General features: G+C 43.8%; 1 protein-coding gene across 2 annotated transcripts in view; it reads left to right on the top strand.

Annotated features, from left to right (window-relative positions):
* Window positions 1–714: 714 nt before the first annotated feature.
* Window positions 715–18,491, top strand: part of EPB41L4A (erythrocyte membrane protein band 4.1 like 4A) — a 385,559-nt gene continuing 367,782 nt past the window's right edge. For both annotated transcript variants that reach the window (XM_077462290.1, XM_077462291.1), the window contains exon 1: window positions 715–963. In XM_077462290.1, the coding sequence (XP_077318416.1) occupies window positions 865–963 (99 nt within the window). In that variant the 5' untranslated portion in view covers window positions 715–864. The remainder of the gene's footprint in view (window positions 964–18,491) is intronic.

Here is an 18,491-nt window from a genome sequence, read left to right on the forward strand (position 1 = left end):
TCCTCAGTGGGGGAGGGGACCTCTGGTCCTCTGTGAGGGGAGAGAGGGGGCAATGGTCATCAGTGGTGGGATAGGGGGGTCACTGGTCCTCAGTGGGGGAGTGAGCACTGGTCCTCAGTGTTTTAGGGGGTTGAAGAGGAACAGTGGTTCTCAGAGCTGGGGGAGGGGGCATTGGTGCTTAGTAGGGGGGCTTGGGGGAGAGGGAACACTGGTGCCTCTGTAATAAGATCCATGTCTAGAGTTCTGCTTAAACTTTCTTTATTTTAGTCTTTCCATCCACTCTGATGGGAGTGTAAATATTACATAGATCAGGCATTTTTGTGCATTTTCGCATCTAACAACTTATCTTCTATCAGTAACATGCTTTTAAATGGCCTAAATGAACGCGCATAAGCCCCAAAAAAGCACCAATAATGAATGAAGAACTCTAAGCCCAGCCAGTATATACAGATTGCACAATCTCTGGTCAGTTTTCATTCTATAGAGAAAATTGAGTACTGTTCATTCCTATTCATTCTATAGGAAATAAAACCTGCGCTCTTCCTAAAGTTGTGCAGTATTTCCTTTTATCCAGCAGAGGGCACACAGACCATGCCATCAACTACAGCCGTCTATTTGAAGGTATCCGTCCAATCACAATAGTCGGATTGGAAACCCAGAAAAGACCCCGCCCCTCCTTTGACGTCTCCGGACCGCGCTCCGCCCCCTCAGTTCTTTATTCCATAGATTGGGTCTATAGCCTTGGCAACCCCAGTGTGCGCTGTGAGCGGAGAACATGCTGAGCGCCCGCCGGGGCAGTGCAGGGGGGGCTCCGTACACCCAACACTGAGCACACCCAGCCCGGCACCTCCTCTCCGCCCCACCATGGGCTGCTTCTGTGCCGTGCCCGAGGAATTCTATTGTGAAGTTTTGTTACTGGACGAGTCCAAGTTATCACTGACCAGCCAGCAGCACGGGGTGAAGGTAAGTGTGCCCTCCATTGTACGTGTGCCCTCCATTGTCCTGTGCCCGGGCCACAAATACCTGTCATCACCCCCCCCCATCCCTCCGATCCCTACACATGACAGGCGCCCGGGGATGGGGAGCACACAATGGCATACACACCCCGAAAACTTACACACTTCCGGGGACACCTACCTCTACACTTCTACATCATAACCTACCTCTACTTCCCACAGACACTCCTACATCATCACCTACCTCTACACTCCTACATCACCACCTACCTCTACTTCTAATAGATACTCCTAGATTATCACCTACCTCTACTTCCCACAGACACTCCTACATCATCACCTACCTCTACACTCCTACATCATCACCTACTTCTACTTCCCATAGACACTCCTACATCATCACCTACCTCTACTTCCCATAGATACTCCTAGATCATCACCTACCTCTACTTCCCATAGATACTCCTAGATCATCACCTACCTCTACTTCCCATGGATACTCCTACATCATCACCTACCTCTACACTCCTACATCATCACCTACTTCTACTTCCCATAGACACTCCTACATCATCACCTACCTCTACACTCCTACATCATCACCTACCTTTACACTCCTACATCATCACCTACTTCTACTTCCCATAGACACTCCTACATCATCACCTACCTCTACTTCCCATAGATACTCCTAGATCATCACCTACCTCTACTTCCCATAGATACTCCTACATCATCACCTACCTCTACACTCCTACACCACCACCTACCTCTACTTCCCATAGACACTCCTACATCATCACCTACCTCTACACTCCTACATCATCACCTACTTCTACTTCCCATAGACACTCCTACATCATCAGCTACCTCTACTTCCCATAGATACTCCTAGATCATCACCTACCTCTACTTCCCATGGATACTCCTAGATCATCACCCACCTCTACTTCTCATAGACACTCCTATATCATCACCTACCTGTACACTCTTAAATCACCACCTACCTCTACTTCCCATAGATACTCCTAGATCATCACCTACCTCTACTTTCCACAGACACTCCTACATCATCACCTACTTCTACACCCCTACATCACCACCTACCTCTAGTTCCCATAGATACTCCAAGATCATCACCTACCTCTACTTCTCATAGACACGCCTACATCATCACCTACCTCTACACTCCTACACCATCACCTACCTCTACTTCCCATAGACACTCCTTACATCATCAACTACCTCTACACTCCTACATAATCACCTACCTCTACTTCCCACAGACACTCCTACATCATCATCTACTTCTACACCCCTACATCACCACCTGCCTCTACTTCCCATAGATACTCCTAGATCATCACCTACCTCTACACTCCTAGATCATCACCTATCTCTACTTCCCATAGACACTCCCACATCATCACCTACCTCTACACTCCTAGATCATCACCTACCTCTATTTCTCATAGACACCCCTAAATCATCACCTACATCTACACTCCTAGATCACCACCTATCTCTACTTCCCATAGACACTCCCACATCATCACCTACCTCTACACTCCTAGATCATCACCTACCTCTACACACCTAGATCATCACCTACCTCTACTTCTCATAGACACTCCTACATCATCACCTACCTCTACTTCTCATAGACACTCCTACATCATCACCTACCTCTACTTCTCATACACACTCCTAGATCATCACCTATCTCTACACTCATAGATCATCACCTACATCTGCTTGCCATAGACACTCCCGGTGTCACCCACCTCTACTTCCCATAGACACTCCTACATCATCACCTACCTCTACTTCTCATACACACTCCTAGATCTTCACCTATCTCTACACTCATAGATCATCACCTACCTCTACTTCTGATACACACTCCTAGATAATCACCTACCTCTACTTCTCATAGACACTCCTACATCTTCACCTACCACTACTTTTTATAGACACCCCTAGATCATCACCTACCTCTACTTCTCATATACAGTCTTGATAAAATTACTTACCTACATGTACTGCTCATATACAGTCTTGTGGTCACTGCACAGACCATTATGTGATCACTCATCTGCGCTTCTTATATACAGTCCTACATCATCACATAACTCTACTTCTCATATACAGTGCTGGGGTCACCCTGTCATCACTTACCTGGACTTTTTATATACTGTTCTATAGGATCACTTATAGATAGCTTTTATATACATTCCTGGTATGATCATGTACATGTATGGCTCAAATACAGTCCTTGGGTCTTCCACTCGTGCTTCTTATATACAGCCCTGGGGTCAACACACAGCCAGTTATATGATCACCTACATGTACTTGTGATATACAGTCCTGGGATCACCTACATGTATTTCTTTTGTAGAGTCCTGATATGGTCATCTATGTCATCACCTACATGCACTTCTCATATACAATCCTGGGGTCAACTATATGATCACCTACATCTACTAATATACTGCCCTATGTTATATGATCATCATCACCTACCTGTAAATCTCATATACAGTGCTGGGGTCATAACACAGCCAGCTATAGGATCACCTACCTGTACTTCTTATATAACAGTCCTAAGGTCACATATATCTACTTCTTATATGCAGTCCTGAGGTCACCTTATGTGATCGCCTACATGTACTTCCTATATACTGTCCTGGGGTCACCATACAGCCAACTACAGTATCTCACAAAAGGTCACCTACATCTACTTCTTATATGCAGTCCTGAGGTCACCTATGTGATCACCTACATGTACTTCCCATATACAGCCCTGGGGTCACCTATGGGATCACCTACATGTACTTCCCATATACAGCCCTGCAGTCACCTATGGGATCACCTACAGGTACTTCATATATACTGTACAGTCCTGGGGTCACTATGCAGCCAACTACAGTATCTCACAAAAGTAAGTACACCCCTCACATTAATGTACCGTAAATATTTTATTCTACCTTTTCATGTGACAACACTGAAGAAATGACACTTTGCTACAATATAAAGTAGTGAGTGTACAGCTTGTATAACAGTGTACATTTGCTGTCCCCTCAAAATAACTCAACACACAGCCACTAATGTCTAAACCACTGGCAACAAAAGTGAGTACACCCCTAAGTGAAAATGTCCAAATTGGGCCCAATTAGCCATTTCCTTCCCCGGTGTCATGTGACTCGTTAGTGTTACAAGGTCTCAGGTGGGAATGGGGAGAAGGTGTGTTAAATTTGGTGTTATCGCTCTCACTCTCTCATACTGGTCGCTGGAAGTTCAACATGGAAACTCGTGGCAAAGAATTCTCTGAGGAGCTGAAAAAACAGGTTTGTTGGTCTACATAAAGATGGCCTAGGCTATAAGAAGATTTCCAAGACACTGAAACTGAGCTGCAGCAAGGTGGCCAAGACCATACTACGGTTTAACAGGACAGGTTCCACTCAGAACAGGCTCCACCATGGTCGACTAAAGAAGTTGAGTGCACATGCTCAGCATCATATCCAGAGGTTGTATTTGGTAAATAGATGTATGAGGGAAGCCAGAATTGTTGTAGAAGTTGAAGGGGTGGGGGGTCAGCCTGTCAGTACTGAGACCATACGCTGCACACTGCATCAAATTGGTCTGCATGGCTGTCGCCCCAGAAGGAAGCCTCTAAAGATGATGCACAAGAAAGCCCACAAACAGTTTGCTGAAGATAAGGAGATTAAGGACATGGATTTTTTTTTAACCCTATCCTGTGGTCTAATGAGACCAAGATAAGCATATTTGGTTCAGATGGTGTCAAGCGTGTGTGGCAGCAACCAGGTGAGGAGTACAAGACAAGTGTGTCTTGCCTACAGTCAAGCATGGTGGTGGGAGTGTCATGGTCTGGGGCTGCATGAGTGCTTCCACACTAGGGAGCTACAGTTCATTGAGGGAACCATGAATGCCAACATGTACTGTGACATACTGAAGCAGTGCATGATCTCCTCCCTTCGGAGACTGGGCCACAGGGCAGTATTCCAACATGATAACCACCCCAAACACACCCCCAAGATGACCACTGCCTTGCTAAAGAAGCTGAAGGTAAAGGTGATGGATTGGCCAAGCATGTCTGCAGACCTAAACCCTATTGAGCATCTGTGGGGCATCCTCAAACGGAAGGCGGAGGAGTGCAAGGACTTTAACATCCACAAGCTTTGTGATGTCGTCATGGAGGAGTGGAAGAGGACTCCAGTGGCAACCTGTGAAGAAGCTCTGGTGAACTCCATGCCCAAGAGGGTTAAGGCAGTGCTGGAAAATAATGGTGGCCACACAAAATATTGACACTTTGGGCCCAATTTGGACATTTTCACTTAGGGGTGTACTCACTTTTGTTGCCAGCGGTTTGGACATTAATGGAATTGTGTTGAGTTATTTTGAGAGCACAGTAAATTTACACTGTTATACAAGCTGTACACTCACTACTTTACATTGTAGCAAAGTGTCATTTGTTTAGTGTTGTCACATGAAAAGATAGAATAAAATATTTACAAAAATGTGAGGGGTGTACTCGCTTTTGTGAGATACTGTATATGTTCACCTACCTGTACTTCTTATATACAGTCCTGGGGTCACCGCACAGCCACCTATATGATCTTCTACATGATCATGTACTTCTTCCATACAGTCTTGTGGTCACAACACTGCTGACTATATGATCACCTACCTGTACTTCTTATAGAACATAGTACCAAATATCACTTACTAGAAGCAGTACAGGGGCTCCATTACCCCACAATTTCTGTGTTTAATGTGTGTTTCTGCGTGTTCCTCTGTAATGTGTTTATTGGTGTTATTTATTATTTTTGTTTATACCAAGTTGCATTTCAATGTATTTACATTGCATTCACATGCAAACAAAATGCAGAATGTTGTGTCTTTTTTTTTTAAACACACATGAAAGCATTGAATAACATGTCTCTTTTTATATAGTCATGTTGGTATTGCATCGGTAGAAAATGAGCCCTAAAATGTAATGTAAAAAATCAATTATCCTGAAATGAACCCGGCTTTGTAGAGGGTGGGTGAGTAAAAGCAGATGGTTGAGCTGCGGTTTTACTGCCCAACTAAAGAAGGTCATCCAGCCACTTAGGGCTGTACATGCGCCACAACAAAAAATGTAATCGCATGTCGCTTTCAGGTAACTGTGACCCATTTAGGCGCATGGGAGAGCACTGCAACCATCTGCAGTACACATTGTTGTGGTGCGGTGGTTCAGCCTTTTTGGGGTTAGGACACGCCTCCTCATTGCCTGCCAGATGCCCTCAGATCACTTACAGGAAACCTCTTTAGTTGGCCACAATTGATTGTACAGTCTCCTTGAGCTCAGAATGGGAGAAAGGGAAGTAACACAAGGAGTCTATCAGTTGTGGTGCAGTGCTCATGTACTAAAACCAAGCATGCTGAGAGGAGGAGAGAGCAGAGTTACAGAGAGATAAGCTCAGCATGTTTTGCTTCTCCTTTCACTGTCCAGTTACAGACTGTTGGAGAGTGAAGACCGGTGAGGTTTACTGAGCTGCAGCAGAATAGGCCTCTTGCAATGATAGATGAGGCTGAGCTTTGTAAATCTGAGGACTGGATGGACAGAAATACAAATCCTTTGGCAGGTAAAGCAGCTGACATATTTGTATCCTGTTCATGTATTTAGCCATTGGCTGGGAGTTTAGCTTTAAACCCCACATGCATAGTTTGGTGCCCAGAAGGATTTATTACATGGTGTAAGTCCTCTCCAGCAGTCATGTGAGTGATGGGATTTCCTACTGTAGCTGTCCTTACTGAGCAGTCATGTGGGGGACTGAGTTCCCTGCTATGCCTGTCCTTACTGAGCAGTCATGTGGGGGACTGAGTTCCCTGCTATGCCTGTCCTTACTGAGCAGTCATGTGGGGGACTGAGTTCCCTGCTATGCCTGTCCTTACTGAGCAGTCATGTGTGGGACTGAGTTCCCTGCTATGCCTGTCCTTACTGAGCAGTCATGTGGGGGACTGAGTTCCCTGCTATGCCTGTACTTACTGAGCAGTCATGTGGGGGACTGAGTTCCCTGCTACACCTGTCCTTACTGAGCAGTCATGTGGGGCACCTGCTACACCTTTCCTTACTGAGCAGTCATGTGTGGGACTGAGTTCCTTGCTACACCTGTCCTTACTGAGCAGTCATGTGGGGGACTGAGTTCCCTGCTACGCCTGTCCTTACTGAGCAGTCATGTGGGGGACTGAGTTCCCTGCTATGCCTGTCCTTACTGAGCAGTCATGTGGGGGACTGAGTTCCCTGCTACACCTGTCCTTACTGAGCAGTCATGTGGGGGACTGAGTTCCCTGCTACACCTGTCCTTACTGAGCAGTCATGTGGGGCACCTGCTACACCTTTCCTTACTGAGCAGTCATGTGGGGGACTGGGTTCTCTGCTACACCTGTGTTTACTGAGCAGTCATGTGGGGGACTGAGTTCCCTGCTACGCCTGTCCTTACTGAGCAGTCATGTGGGGGACTGGGTTCCCTGCTACACCTGTCCTTACTGAGCAGTCATGTGGGGGACTGAGTTCCCTGTTATGCCTGTCCTTACTGAGCAGTCATGTGGGGGACTGAGTTCCCTGCTACACCTGTCCTTACTGAGCAGTCATGTGGGGCACCTGCTACACCTTTCCTTACTGAGCAGTCATGTGTGGGACTGAGTTCCTTGCTACACCTGTCCTTACTGAGCAGTCATGTGGGGGACTGAGTTCCCTGCTATGCCTGTCCTTACTGAGCAGTCATGTGGGGGACTGAGTTCCCTGCTACACCTGTCCTTACTGAGCAGTCATGTGGGGGACTGAGTTCCCTGCTACACCTGTCCTTACTGAGCAGTCATGTGGGGCACCTGTTACACCTTTCCTTACTGAGCAGTCATGTGGGGGACTGGGTTCTCTGCTACACCTGTGTTTACTGAGCAGTCATGTGGGGGACTGAGTTCCCTGCTACACCTGTCCTTACTGAGCAGTCATGTGGGGGACTGGGTTCCCTGCTACACCTGTTCTTACTGAGCAGTCATGTAGGGGACTGGGTTCCCTGCTACACCTGTCCTTACTGAACAGTCATGTGGGGGATGGGGAAGATTCCTGTATGTGAAAGTGAAACTGAAAGATCAGGTCCTCTCCCTGCCAGACAGTATTTGTACAGAGCTGTGTAGAATCTGGGGATTGGTAGACAGAAATGCAAATGATGTGTCCAATCTTGGCTGTTTTGCGGCTATCTACTGAGGCCCGAAGAATCTGTAGAATCCAGTATTTCATAAATGTCAGATTCCTGGCTCGCATCGACATCTGCGCATGAAGTCGCACAGATGTCAGGGAAGTCACACCTGGAGTCGCACTGACATGCTTCTTTGAAATTGTGCAAAAGATGAAGTCGCATGATTTCAAAGTCAGATTTGATGTGACCGGTTAGATAGGGTTTATTTAAACATTTATATATATATTTTTTTTTTATTAAAGCTGATCTTTTGCACAATAGTATCTATACAATCTGTTTAAAATAGTTCTGTCTGCATTTGTTAATGTACATTGTAAAGCTGTTGTAAAACATGTCCTCAGTAGCAGGTGTAAGTGTCTGCACCGACCTGTCTTGGGATACAGTATGCATAACACCTTTGTGGCTTATAGGATGGCTTTGCTGCTGGTGGTGTGAGATGGAAATCCACATGACTCCCAGACAATGGAACCTGCCCCCCCCGGTCTCATCCTATTTTATTATACTTAGGAGTTGCCTGACAAGTATGTGTCAGTGAGTGGAAATCTCCCCGAGGGGACACAGCATAGTCTTGCCTAGGTGTTGCTGTGTATGGTAATTACAGCTGTTTTCAGTGTGAGAGTGTACATAAGATGGTTTCAGCAAGGTAATTGTGGAAGAGGGGTGCAAATTAAAGGAAAGTGATGGGGAGGGATCCTTGTCAACTTCTCTTTTCTATGGACCAAGCTTTGCTTATGTAAAACACTTTTCATTTAATCAAAACTAGCGATACTGGGACATAATTTTAAGAAGTGGAATGTACATTGAGAAATTACTTTTCCAAGACAGTGGGGGTTATTTACTAAAGGAAAATCCACTTTGCACACCAGGTGCACTTGGAAGTAAAGTCACTGTAGATCCGAGGGGGACATGCAAGGAAAATAAAAAAACTGCATTTTTAGCTTGCACATGATTGGATGATAAAATCAGCAGAGCTTCCCCTTATTTCAAATCTACCCCTCAGATTTACAGCGACTGCACTTCCAAGTGCACTTTCAGTGCAATTTCAACTGCAAAGTGGATTTGCCTTTAGTAAATAACCGCCATTGAGATGGATTCACTAAAGGCAAATAGACTGTGCACTCTGGAAGTACAGTTGCGCTCATTTTCTCCAAAGCTTAATGACCGTGGTGAGATTTTACTTCCTAAGGAATACTCAGTCGGGTACAATGATAAATAAAAAAAATTGTATTTTTGTTTGCACATGATTGGAAGAAGGAAATCTGCAGAGCTTCACCTTATTTACTAAGCTCTGGGGAAAATTAGTGCAGCTGCACTTCCAAAGTGCACAGTCTATTTGCCTTTAGTCTCCACCCCTCTGTCTTCTATCCATCCAGCAGGTGATGTTATAGTCACACTTTTGCATATTCAGCTATGTCAGCGTTCAGCTGTGCTATAAGAAGCCAATTGCTTTAAACCTCGTACACACCACTCGTTTTTTTTTTGTTCAGATGAGGTCAGAGCTGCTGTACTAACAATCAAATGTTAGTGCAGCAATCTCCCCTGCTGACCCCCCCCCCCCCCCCCCAGAACACTGATGAAAGAAATCCTCCTACATACATTTTACTTGTTTATCTGCAGCCCTCTCTTCCCTGCACCCCTTCAAAAGGGCAGAAAAGTGTTAAAATCTTTCTTCATCTGTCAAGAGCAGAGAGGAGGAAAGGAACACCCCCCCCCCCCTTTACACAGCAGAAGAACTGTGTTCTAAATAAACAAGCTGTGTGCTGAGCTCTCTTCCCCATCACACATGTATCTGATGTGTTGGAAAACCTCTCAGAAGTGACTCATGCTGACTCATGCTGATAATAAAGGAAATGAAGCAACAGAGAGAAATTGCACCTAGAGCTTTCCAGATAGATAAGTAAACATTACAGATATATGTGCTTTGTTCAGATTCCATGATTGAGGTTTACAACCACTTTAAATAAATGTAAATGCTGAATCAGGTATTGCTTGGCTGTGCAGTGTGGCTGAGCTATGTAAATCGCCAGACTGCCTGAACAGAATATAAAATCTATTGCCATACAAAGGGGTTGATTTGCTAAAGGTAAATAGACTGTGTACTTTGCAAAGTGCAGTTGCACTCTGCAAGAGTAGTTGCTCTAAAGCTAAGTAAATTAGCATAAGCTCTGCTGACTTCCATCATCCAATCATGTGCAAGCAAAAATGCTTTTTTAATATTTTCGTTGCATGTGATTGGGTATTCTTTGCAAAGTGAAGCTTTACCTCATTTACTAAGCTCACAGATCCCCGAGAGGAGAGCTGCTGACTGCTCTGCTCCTCCACTCTCATTGGAGCACTGTGCTGTGGAGGGGCAGGGAGCGGCCTTCTCGGCAGTTTGCTGAAAGGCTAAGATGAGTGTCAGTCCAGGCACCTGGCGGATCCAGACTTTATTGTCGGGGTGATGCGGTGCCTGGACTGATTCCTCTGATGTCAGCAGAGAGTGGACTTCAGACCGCTCTCTGCTGAAAACGGGTCACAGGAGCGCAAAAGGAATTGCATAGAAGAAGCCCAGCCAAATGAGCCCAGGCTGGAATTCTCCTTTAAACATTACCTGAAAGTGGGATGCAAATGCGTTCTTTGCCCCCTGTCTACTGCAGGGCAATGCTGGTTCTGTGAAAGACCTAATGCCAAATCCAACCACTGTTACTTTGGAGCTCTGGGGACTGCTTGGCCTAATGGAAATACGATTTTTGAAATAGGATTTTTGGGAAAAGATGTGCAGTGGATCTAGGCAGAGGACACTAGAGCTAATAGTAACCTATAGCATTGCAGAGTACCTTCTCAGTAGTTTAAGGTGTAATTTGGAATTTTAATGTTGCTTGCTGGTTTTTACCAATGGGTCGTATGGTAACAGAAATATGAGAGTATGGGCAATACCTCACAAAGTAAGTTTAAATAGCATTGGTAGCAATAGTAAACCGAAAATAAAAGAAATAAAGTGCAGCGCTTGGCCACTAGATATGAATGTGGCTTAATAAAAATAAAACAAACAAAACTGTGAAATCAAAATATAAATGTTGTGAAAAAACATTAATATAAATATTGTGAAAAACATTAATCTAAGATATTTCTGAAACTCAAGTGTCCAATAGAATCAAAAATATTTGTGAAACTCAAGTGTCCAATAGAATCAAAAATATTTGTGAAACTCAAGTGTCCAATAGAATCAAAAACGAACTGTGAATCCAAATGTTCATAAATAAATTGATGCAGCAAAATAATGTCCAATGTGAATATGAAGCAAAGATAGCTAATCTTGTTTATTCAAAAACAATAATAATACTTGACCACGTGGACCCTTCACCTCTATAAATCAGTAATAAATGGAGGCTTACCAGATCCCCAGTGACCCCTTGTTAAAGGAGGTCAAAATGCGCAGATTCGATCACAGATCACAAAGACGTCTCGGTACAGGATGCCGGAAAACGACCCAATCAATCGGATGTAACATGATCTTCCAATCCGCTCGGAGGTGAAGGGTCCACGTTTTCAAGTATTATTATTGTTTTTGAATAAACAAGATTAGCTATCTTTGCTTCATATTCACATTGGACATTATTTTGCTGCATCAATTCATTTATGAACATTTGGATTCACAGTTCGTTTTTGATTCTATTGGACACTTGAGTTTCACAAATATTTTTGATTCTATTGGACACTTGAGTTTCACAAATATTTTTGATTCTATTGGACACTTGAGTTTCACAAATATTTTTGATTCTATTGGACACTTGAGTTTCACAAATATTTTTGATTCTATTGGACACTTGAGTTTCACAAATATTTTTGATTCTATTGGACACTTGAGTTTCACAAATATTTTTGATTCTATTGGACACTTGAGTTTCACAAATATTTTTGATTCTATTGGACACTTGAGTTTCACAAATATCTTAGATTAATGTTTTTCACAATATTTATATTAATGTTTTTTCACAACATTTATATTTTGATTTCACAGTTTTGTTTGTTTTATTTTTATTAAGCCACATTCATATCTAGTGGCCAAGCGCTGCACTTTATTTCTTTTATTTTCGTTGTGCCCAGTATCCTGGTTACAGTGTTCAGCTGCTGACTTATTTGTTTTTACTAAGCGCAGATTTTTTACTTCTTTTTTAATAGTAAACCAAAAGAATGGAATTCCTGGCCCGAATCCTCCTGCTTCCTTGTTAAATTTCCAAGGACGGTTATGACACTTTTCCATAGGCCACCTGCTATTTTCTGTTTGTCCAGTGTACTGTAGATTGGTGTCTTGTGGGACTTTAAACTCCTTTTTGGGAGCCACAGTAGATTGTTATATTTATGGTGGAAAGTAACAAGAGAACTTAAGGTGGACCTCCAACATTGATCCTATACATCAGACATTAGTCACCTTCTACCACATTCTCAGCACCGCATTCATTGCTAGACTCCCCAATTATTATGCAAATACTAAATATGATCATACATTGGGCCAATTTCTCCCGGTTCCCTATAAACCAGCTGAAATTTGATCAGTGGGTGACCCTGTTGGCACCACTCCACCCAACCCCTTTTACATTGAAACATTAAAGGGAGCCAAGTGGAACCTTGTCAGCTGAACAGTACATGCATCCAATCAGATGTAGGCTCTGTTCAGGTATTTTGGCAGCCAGTGGTGTGGTTGGGTTGCAATTTGAGCCCATACAAAATGAATGGGCTCAGATTGCACTGCAAAGAATCCCATGTGATTTAAACAGGAATGCGGTGTATTTCCTGTCTGAACTCCATGCAGTTTAATGCACCGCTCCTTTGTGAACCCAAGCTTGTCATAGTGACTTCAACCTGGGTTCACACGGAAGTGGTGCGGATAACAGCATATGATTCAGACAGAAATCGCACCACATTCCTGTTCAAATTAAATGTGATTCTTTGCAGTGCGATTTGAGCCTATGCATTTTGCATGGGCTCAAATCCGCACCTCACTAAAAATATAAGTACCGGTATTTGGTATCGGCGAGTACTTGAGGAAAAGTATCGGTACTCATACTCGCTCTGAAAAAACTGGGATTGGTGCATCCCTACTTGATAACTATTAAGGCCGTGTTCAGACTGGCATTGGAAACAGGGGTTTGGGGTACATTTTTGCTGCTCCCTGAATGCCTAGCAAAGCAGCCTACAATGGATAATATGGACACCGGAGATAGCTGTTCACATTAGAAAAACAGGTAATGTTTGCGTTGCTTCACATCGCTGCAGAAATGAAGCTTCGTGTTGAGTCTGGGAGGAGTTGAAACTTGTCAACTCCTTTTATTCAGGTCTATGGTAATGCAATGTAAATGTGCCTATAGCATTTACAGTGCGTTTGCAGCACGTTTGACAAGCATTCATCAAATATTAGTGAGGTGGGAAAAGAACACTTGGAAGGTGTCATGGGTGCGTTCTTTAATGCATCCCTAAATGGGCATTAACACTATAGGCTCGTTGGTTCACGTTAGTATCAGCGTTAGAATTTTTCGCAAGTGTGAACTTAGCCTTACATCTTTGATGTATAATAGCTTTCAAAAAATCTTGGAACATCCTTTAAATTCCTTAGCTTTGAGATATTGAAAATTAGGAGGGTGGGAAAAAAGTACAATTCTTTAAATTCCATGAGCGAGTTCCTTGTCCAGAATATTGATGGTATGAAGTTGATGACTACTAGTGTAGATGAGAATCTAAGGTCATTTCTAGAACAAGTCATTTTGGGTAGTGTTTGGAAGTGTGATTGTAGGTGGGGCAGTGAAGGGATCTTTTTGTGAAGCTTAGTAGAAAGAAACGAAGGAAAGGAAAAAAACGAATTCCAGGTCGAATATATACCGTATTTATCAGCGTATAACACGCACTTTTTTCCCTTTAAAATCAGGGGAAAATCATGGGTGCGTGTTATACGCCGATCCCCTGCCAATAGTGAGCCTCTCAGCGGCTTTTGCCCATTCTCTGCGGCTTTCGGCCGCTCTCGCAGTCCCGTGTGCGGCCAAAAGCCGCCGAGAACAGCCGAGAGTGGCCGAGATCAGCCAAGAACGGCCGAAAGCCGCCGAGATACACAGGACATCTGGTTCTGTATCTCGGCGGCGCCATTTTTAAACAGCAAGGCTGCAAATGACACTGACAAGGCTGCATGACAAGGCCTCAAAAGACACTGACAAGTCTGCAAATGACACTGACAAGGCTGCATGACAAGGCTGCATGACAAGGCCTCAAATGACACTGACAAGGCTGCAAATGACACTGACATGGCTGCATGACAAGGCTGCAAATGACACTGACAAGGCTGCAGATGGACACTGACAAGGCTGCATTGATGGGCATTTAAATGAAAGTTTTTTCCTTAAACTTCCCCCTTAAAAGTTTTTTCCTTAAAATTCCCTCCTAAACTTGGGATGCGTGTTATATGCCAGCACGTGTTATATGCAGATAAATACGGTAAATATGGCAGCCACATTTGGCTGATAGGAAGAAGATTGCAGCAGTCCAAAGCAGTGGCCGCTAGTTCGCCATTTTTAAAGGGGGCAGCAAAACTGCCCACTACATCCCCTTTGGTAGGTAGGTAGGTTGGTCGGTCAGTGCTCTGTACTCCGAGCCCACTCTTTTTTGAAGCCACTTAGAGCCTCTGGCTCTAATCACATGCTCCTAAAGAAAAAAAACCCCATTGGAATTCATGGGGGGGGGGGGGGCGCCCCATATAGACAGGCCGCCACGGGTCCAAAGAAAACCAAAGTACACTTTTACCTAATAGTAACCTGGTTGTCTTTAGAACTGAGCACAAGCAAGACCCCTTGCACATAGGGCTGTGAAGGAACAGTGGGGTTGATTTACTAAAGGCAAAATGGCTGTGCACTTTGACCACTCCCTGTGATCGGGAGCGGTGATCAGTGTCGTGTCACACGTAGCCCATTCCCCCCACAGTTAAAATCACTCCCTAGGACACACTTAACCACTGCAGCACCCCCTAGTGGTTAACCCCTTCACTGTTAGTTACATTTACACAATAAGCAGTGCATTTTTAATCGCACTGATCACTGTATAAATGTGAATGGTCCCAAAATAGCACCAAGTATGTCCAATGTGTCCGCCATAATGTCACAGTCACGATAAAAATCGCAGATCGCTGCTATTACTAATAAAAAAAAAATTATAAAAATGACATAAAACTATCCCTTATTTTGTAGACGCTATAACTTTTGCGCAAACTAATCAATAAATGCTTATTGTGATATTTTTTTACCAAAAATATGTAGAAGAATACGTATCGGCCTAAACTGGGGGGGAAAAAAAAGTTTTTTTTTATAGATTTTTTGGGGATATTTATTATAGCAAAAAGTAAAAAAATATTTTTTTTTCTCAAAATTTTCACTCTTTTTTTGTTTATAGCACAAAATAAAAGCCTCAGAGGTGACCAAATACCACCAAAAGAAAGCTCTATTTGTGGGAAAAAAGGATGTCAATTTTGTTTGGGAGCTAAGTCGCACGACCGCGCAATTGTCAGTAAAAGCGGCGCAGTGCAGAATCGCAGAAAACACTCTGTTTTTTTGGGCAGCCAAATGGTGAAGTGGTTAAACGATGCTCAATTGGTATTAAGGGGCCCAAAGTGTGCCAAGAAAATATCTCCCACACCATTACACCACCACCACCAGCCTGAACTGTTGATACAAGGCAGGATGGATCCATGCTTTCATGTTGTTTATTCCAAATTCTGACACTACCATCAGAATGTTGCAGCTGTAATTGTAACTCCTTGGACTAGGCAACTTTTTTCAACATTCTATTGTACAATTTTGATGAGCCTGTGTGAATTGTAGCCTCAGTTTCCTATTCATAGCTGCCAGGAGTGGCACCCTGTGTGGTCTTCTGCTACTGTAGCCCATGTGCTTAAAGGTTCAATGTTGTGTATTCAGAGATGACATTCAACATACCTTGGTTGTAACGAGTGATTATTTGAGTTACTATTGTCTTTCTATCATCTGGAACCAGTCTGCCCATTCTCTTCTGACCCCTGACATCAACAAGGCATTTTCCTCCACACAACTGCCGCTCACTGGATATTTTTTATCTTTTGGACCATTCTCTGTAAACCCCAGAGATGGTTGTGCGTTAAAATCCCAGTAGATCAGCAGTTTTTGAAATATTCTGACCAGCCCGTCTGGCAACAACCATACCGCTTTCAAAGTAATTTAAATCCCCTTTCTTCCACATTCTGATGCTCAGTTTGAGCTTCAGCAAGTCGTCTTTACCACGTTTAGATGCCTAAATGCATTGAGTTGCTGCCTTGTGATTGGCTGATTAGCAATTTGTGTTACCTAGCAATTGAACAGGTGTACCTAATATAGGTATTAGGTACACCTAATAAAGTTGTCGGTGAGTTTATGTAAGGCTGCAGCTGGACCAGGCTGAATGTTGTACCGACAGGTACCTGCCTTTAGGGCCTTTAGGGCTCTGTCTGTTCTGACATGTCTGAAGGTTTTGCATAAAGAAAAGTGTATGAGTTAAGCCCCATACACACTATCAGATTATCTGCTGAGTTTTTCCTTCAGATTTACCAAAACCATGTAGTAGAAGGGCCTGCCTGATTGCATACACATTGAAACTCCTAAGGTTTGACCTCATATTTTATGGTTTTGGTAAATCTGAAGGAAAAAGTCAGCAGATAATCTGATAGTATGTATGGGTCTTTAATCGTATCAAAGTAGACCCAGGCCCAGGGAAAACTGAAGAGGTTGACTTGTGCCCATACATGGCCTAGTTTACATTCTCTGGTTGGCCACAATTCTTTCTGGAACGATCACGAGGTATGCAGCTATTTTATGAAGCACTTCTACCCTCCCTGTAGCCTGGATTCTTGCTTCTACTGGAAAACATCAAAATGATTTTGATTTACCCATAGGCAAGTTCGGACAGATCTTCTGAATAAATAATTGGATGGGTAGCTTTCAATATATGACAAAGCAGCAAAACGTGCACAATTTTATATTTTCATCTTTCTAAGATTTCTTGAAGAAAACCTGTCACCTAGAATCATGAACAAGACCTTTCTATACTTAGACATTGTTTAAAGCTCAACTACAGTAAATAATAAAAATGCTCCCTTGTTGAGGGGCTGCGCCCCACTTCAGGGGTTATCCGCTGGCTTCTGTGGAGGGAGCAAAGGCCTGTTCACAATAGAACGCAGTGCAGAAAACTTGCTTTTTGTGTGCATTTCCCGCACCACCGGCAATGTTAACAACATCGAAAACGCAGTGCGTTAGCCCGCAGCGGATCGCATGGTACAGTGCGTTTCCAAAAATAGTGCATGGTGCAGTGAAATGATTGGGCTGAAATTGCACTGCACAGAACTGCATGTGAATCGCACAGAAACGTGCACTGTGTTCCTGTGCGATTCCTAGTGTGAACAGCCCCTTGTTTTTCTTGGTCTTAAAGCCATGTTCCAGTCGTTTTTCAGTTTATGAAAAGTCAGCAGCTACAAAAAGTGGAGCTGCTGACTTTTATTAAACACACACTCATCTGTCCCATGGTCCAGCGATGTGGCCGCCCGGAAGCCTCGGTTCTCTCCCCCGCTTCTCCTCTGGGCCAGCATCACTAGTGTGGGCACCCGGCTGTGGCAGCTTGTGGCTTCACAACTTGGTGTGCACTGCACTCTCCTGAATGGCTGAGCAATTTTCTGGGACTTGTGACGTGTTCCAGAAGATTGCAGGGAGGGAGGAGGAGCTGGGTACCTGTCAAAGCTAGGTACCCCCCCAAAAAAATTGACGTGCCGAATATGGCATGTCAGGGGGTTAGGACTCCTTAAAGCGGAACTTCCACTTTTGGGTGGAACTCCACTTTAAGCTTTAAACTGCAGTGCGGCTTAAAAAGCAAACAGTATTAGTTCTTGCTGAGTACTTAATAAATTGGGTATCCTACCTTTCAGGAACATGCAACATAGAAACCCCTGAACTAATATGGACTAGAGCTGCACGATTCTGGCTAAAATGAGAATCTTAGAAGATAGATCACGATTCTCGTGGCGTAACATCATCTTTCACATTAAAACAAAAAAAATTGTGCTAATTTTACTGTTTCGTTTTTTTTTATTTGTTGAAGTGTATTTTTTTCCCAAAAAATTGCATTTGAAAGATTGCTGGGCAAATACAGTGTGAGCCGAATGGAGCCGAAAATGGGGCATGGTCTGGGTTGGGGGCTCCGCCCCCACCCCTGGTGCCGCCCATCATGGGGGTGTTCTATAGCGCAGGAGAGC

This window comes from Lithobates pipiens, unplaced genomic scaffold, assembly GCF_037356315.1.
Source record: "Lithobates pipiens isolate NorthernLeopardFrog02 unplaced genomic scaffold, aLitPip1_a1.2 Scaffold_3, whole genome shotgun sequence".
Classification (NCBI taxonomy): domain Eukaryota; kingdom Metazoa; phylum Chordata; class Amphibia; order Anura; family Ranidae; genus Lithobates; species Lithobates pipiens.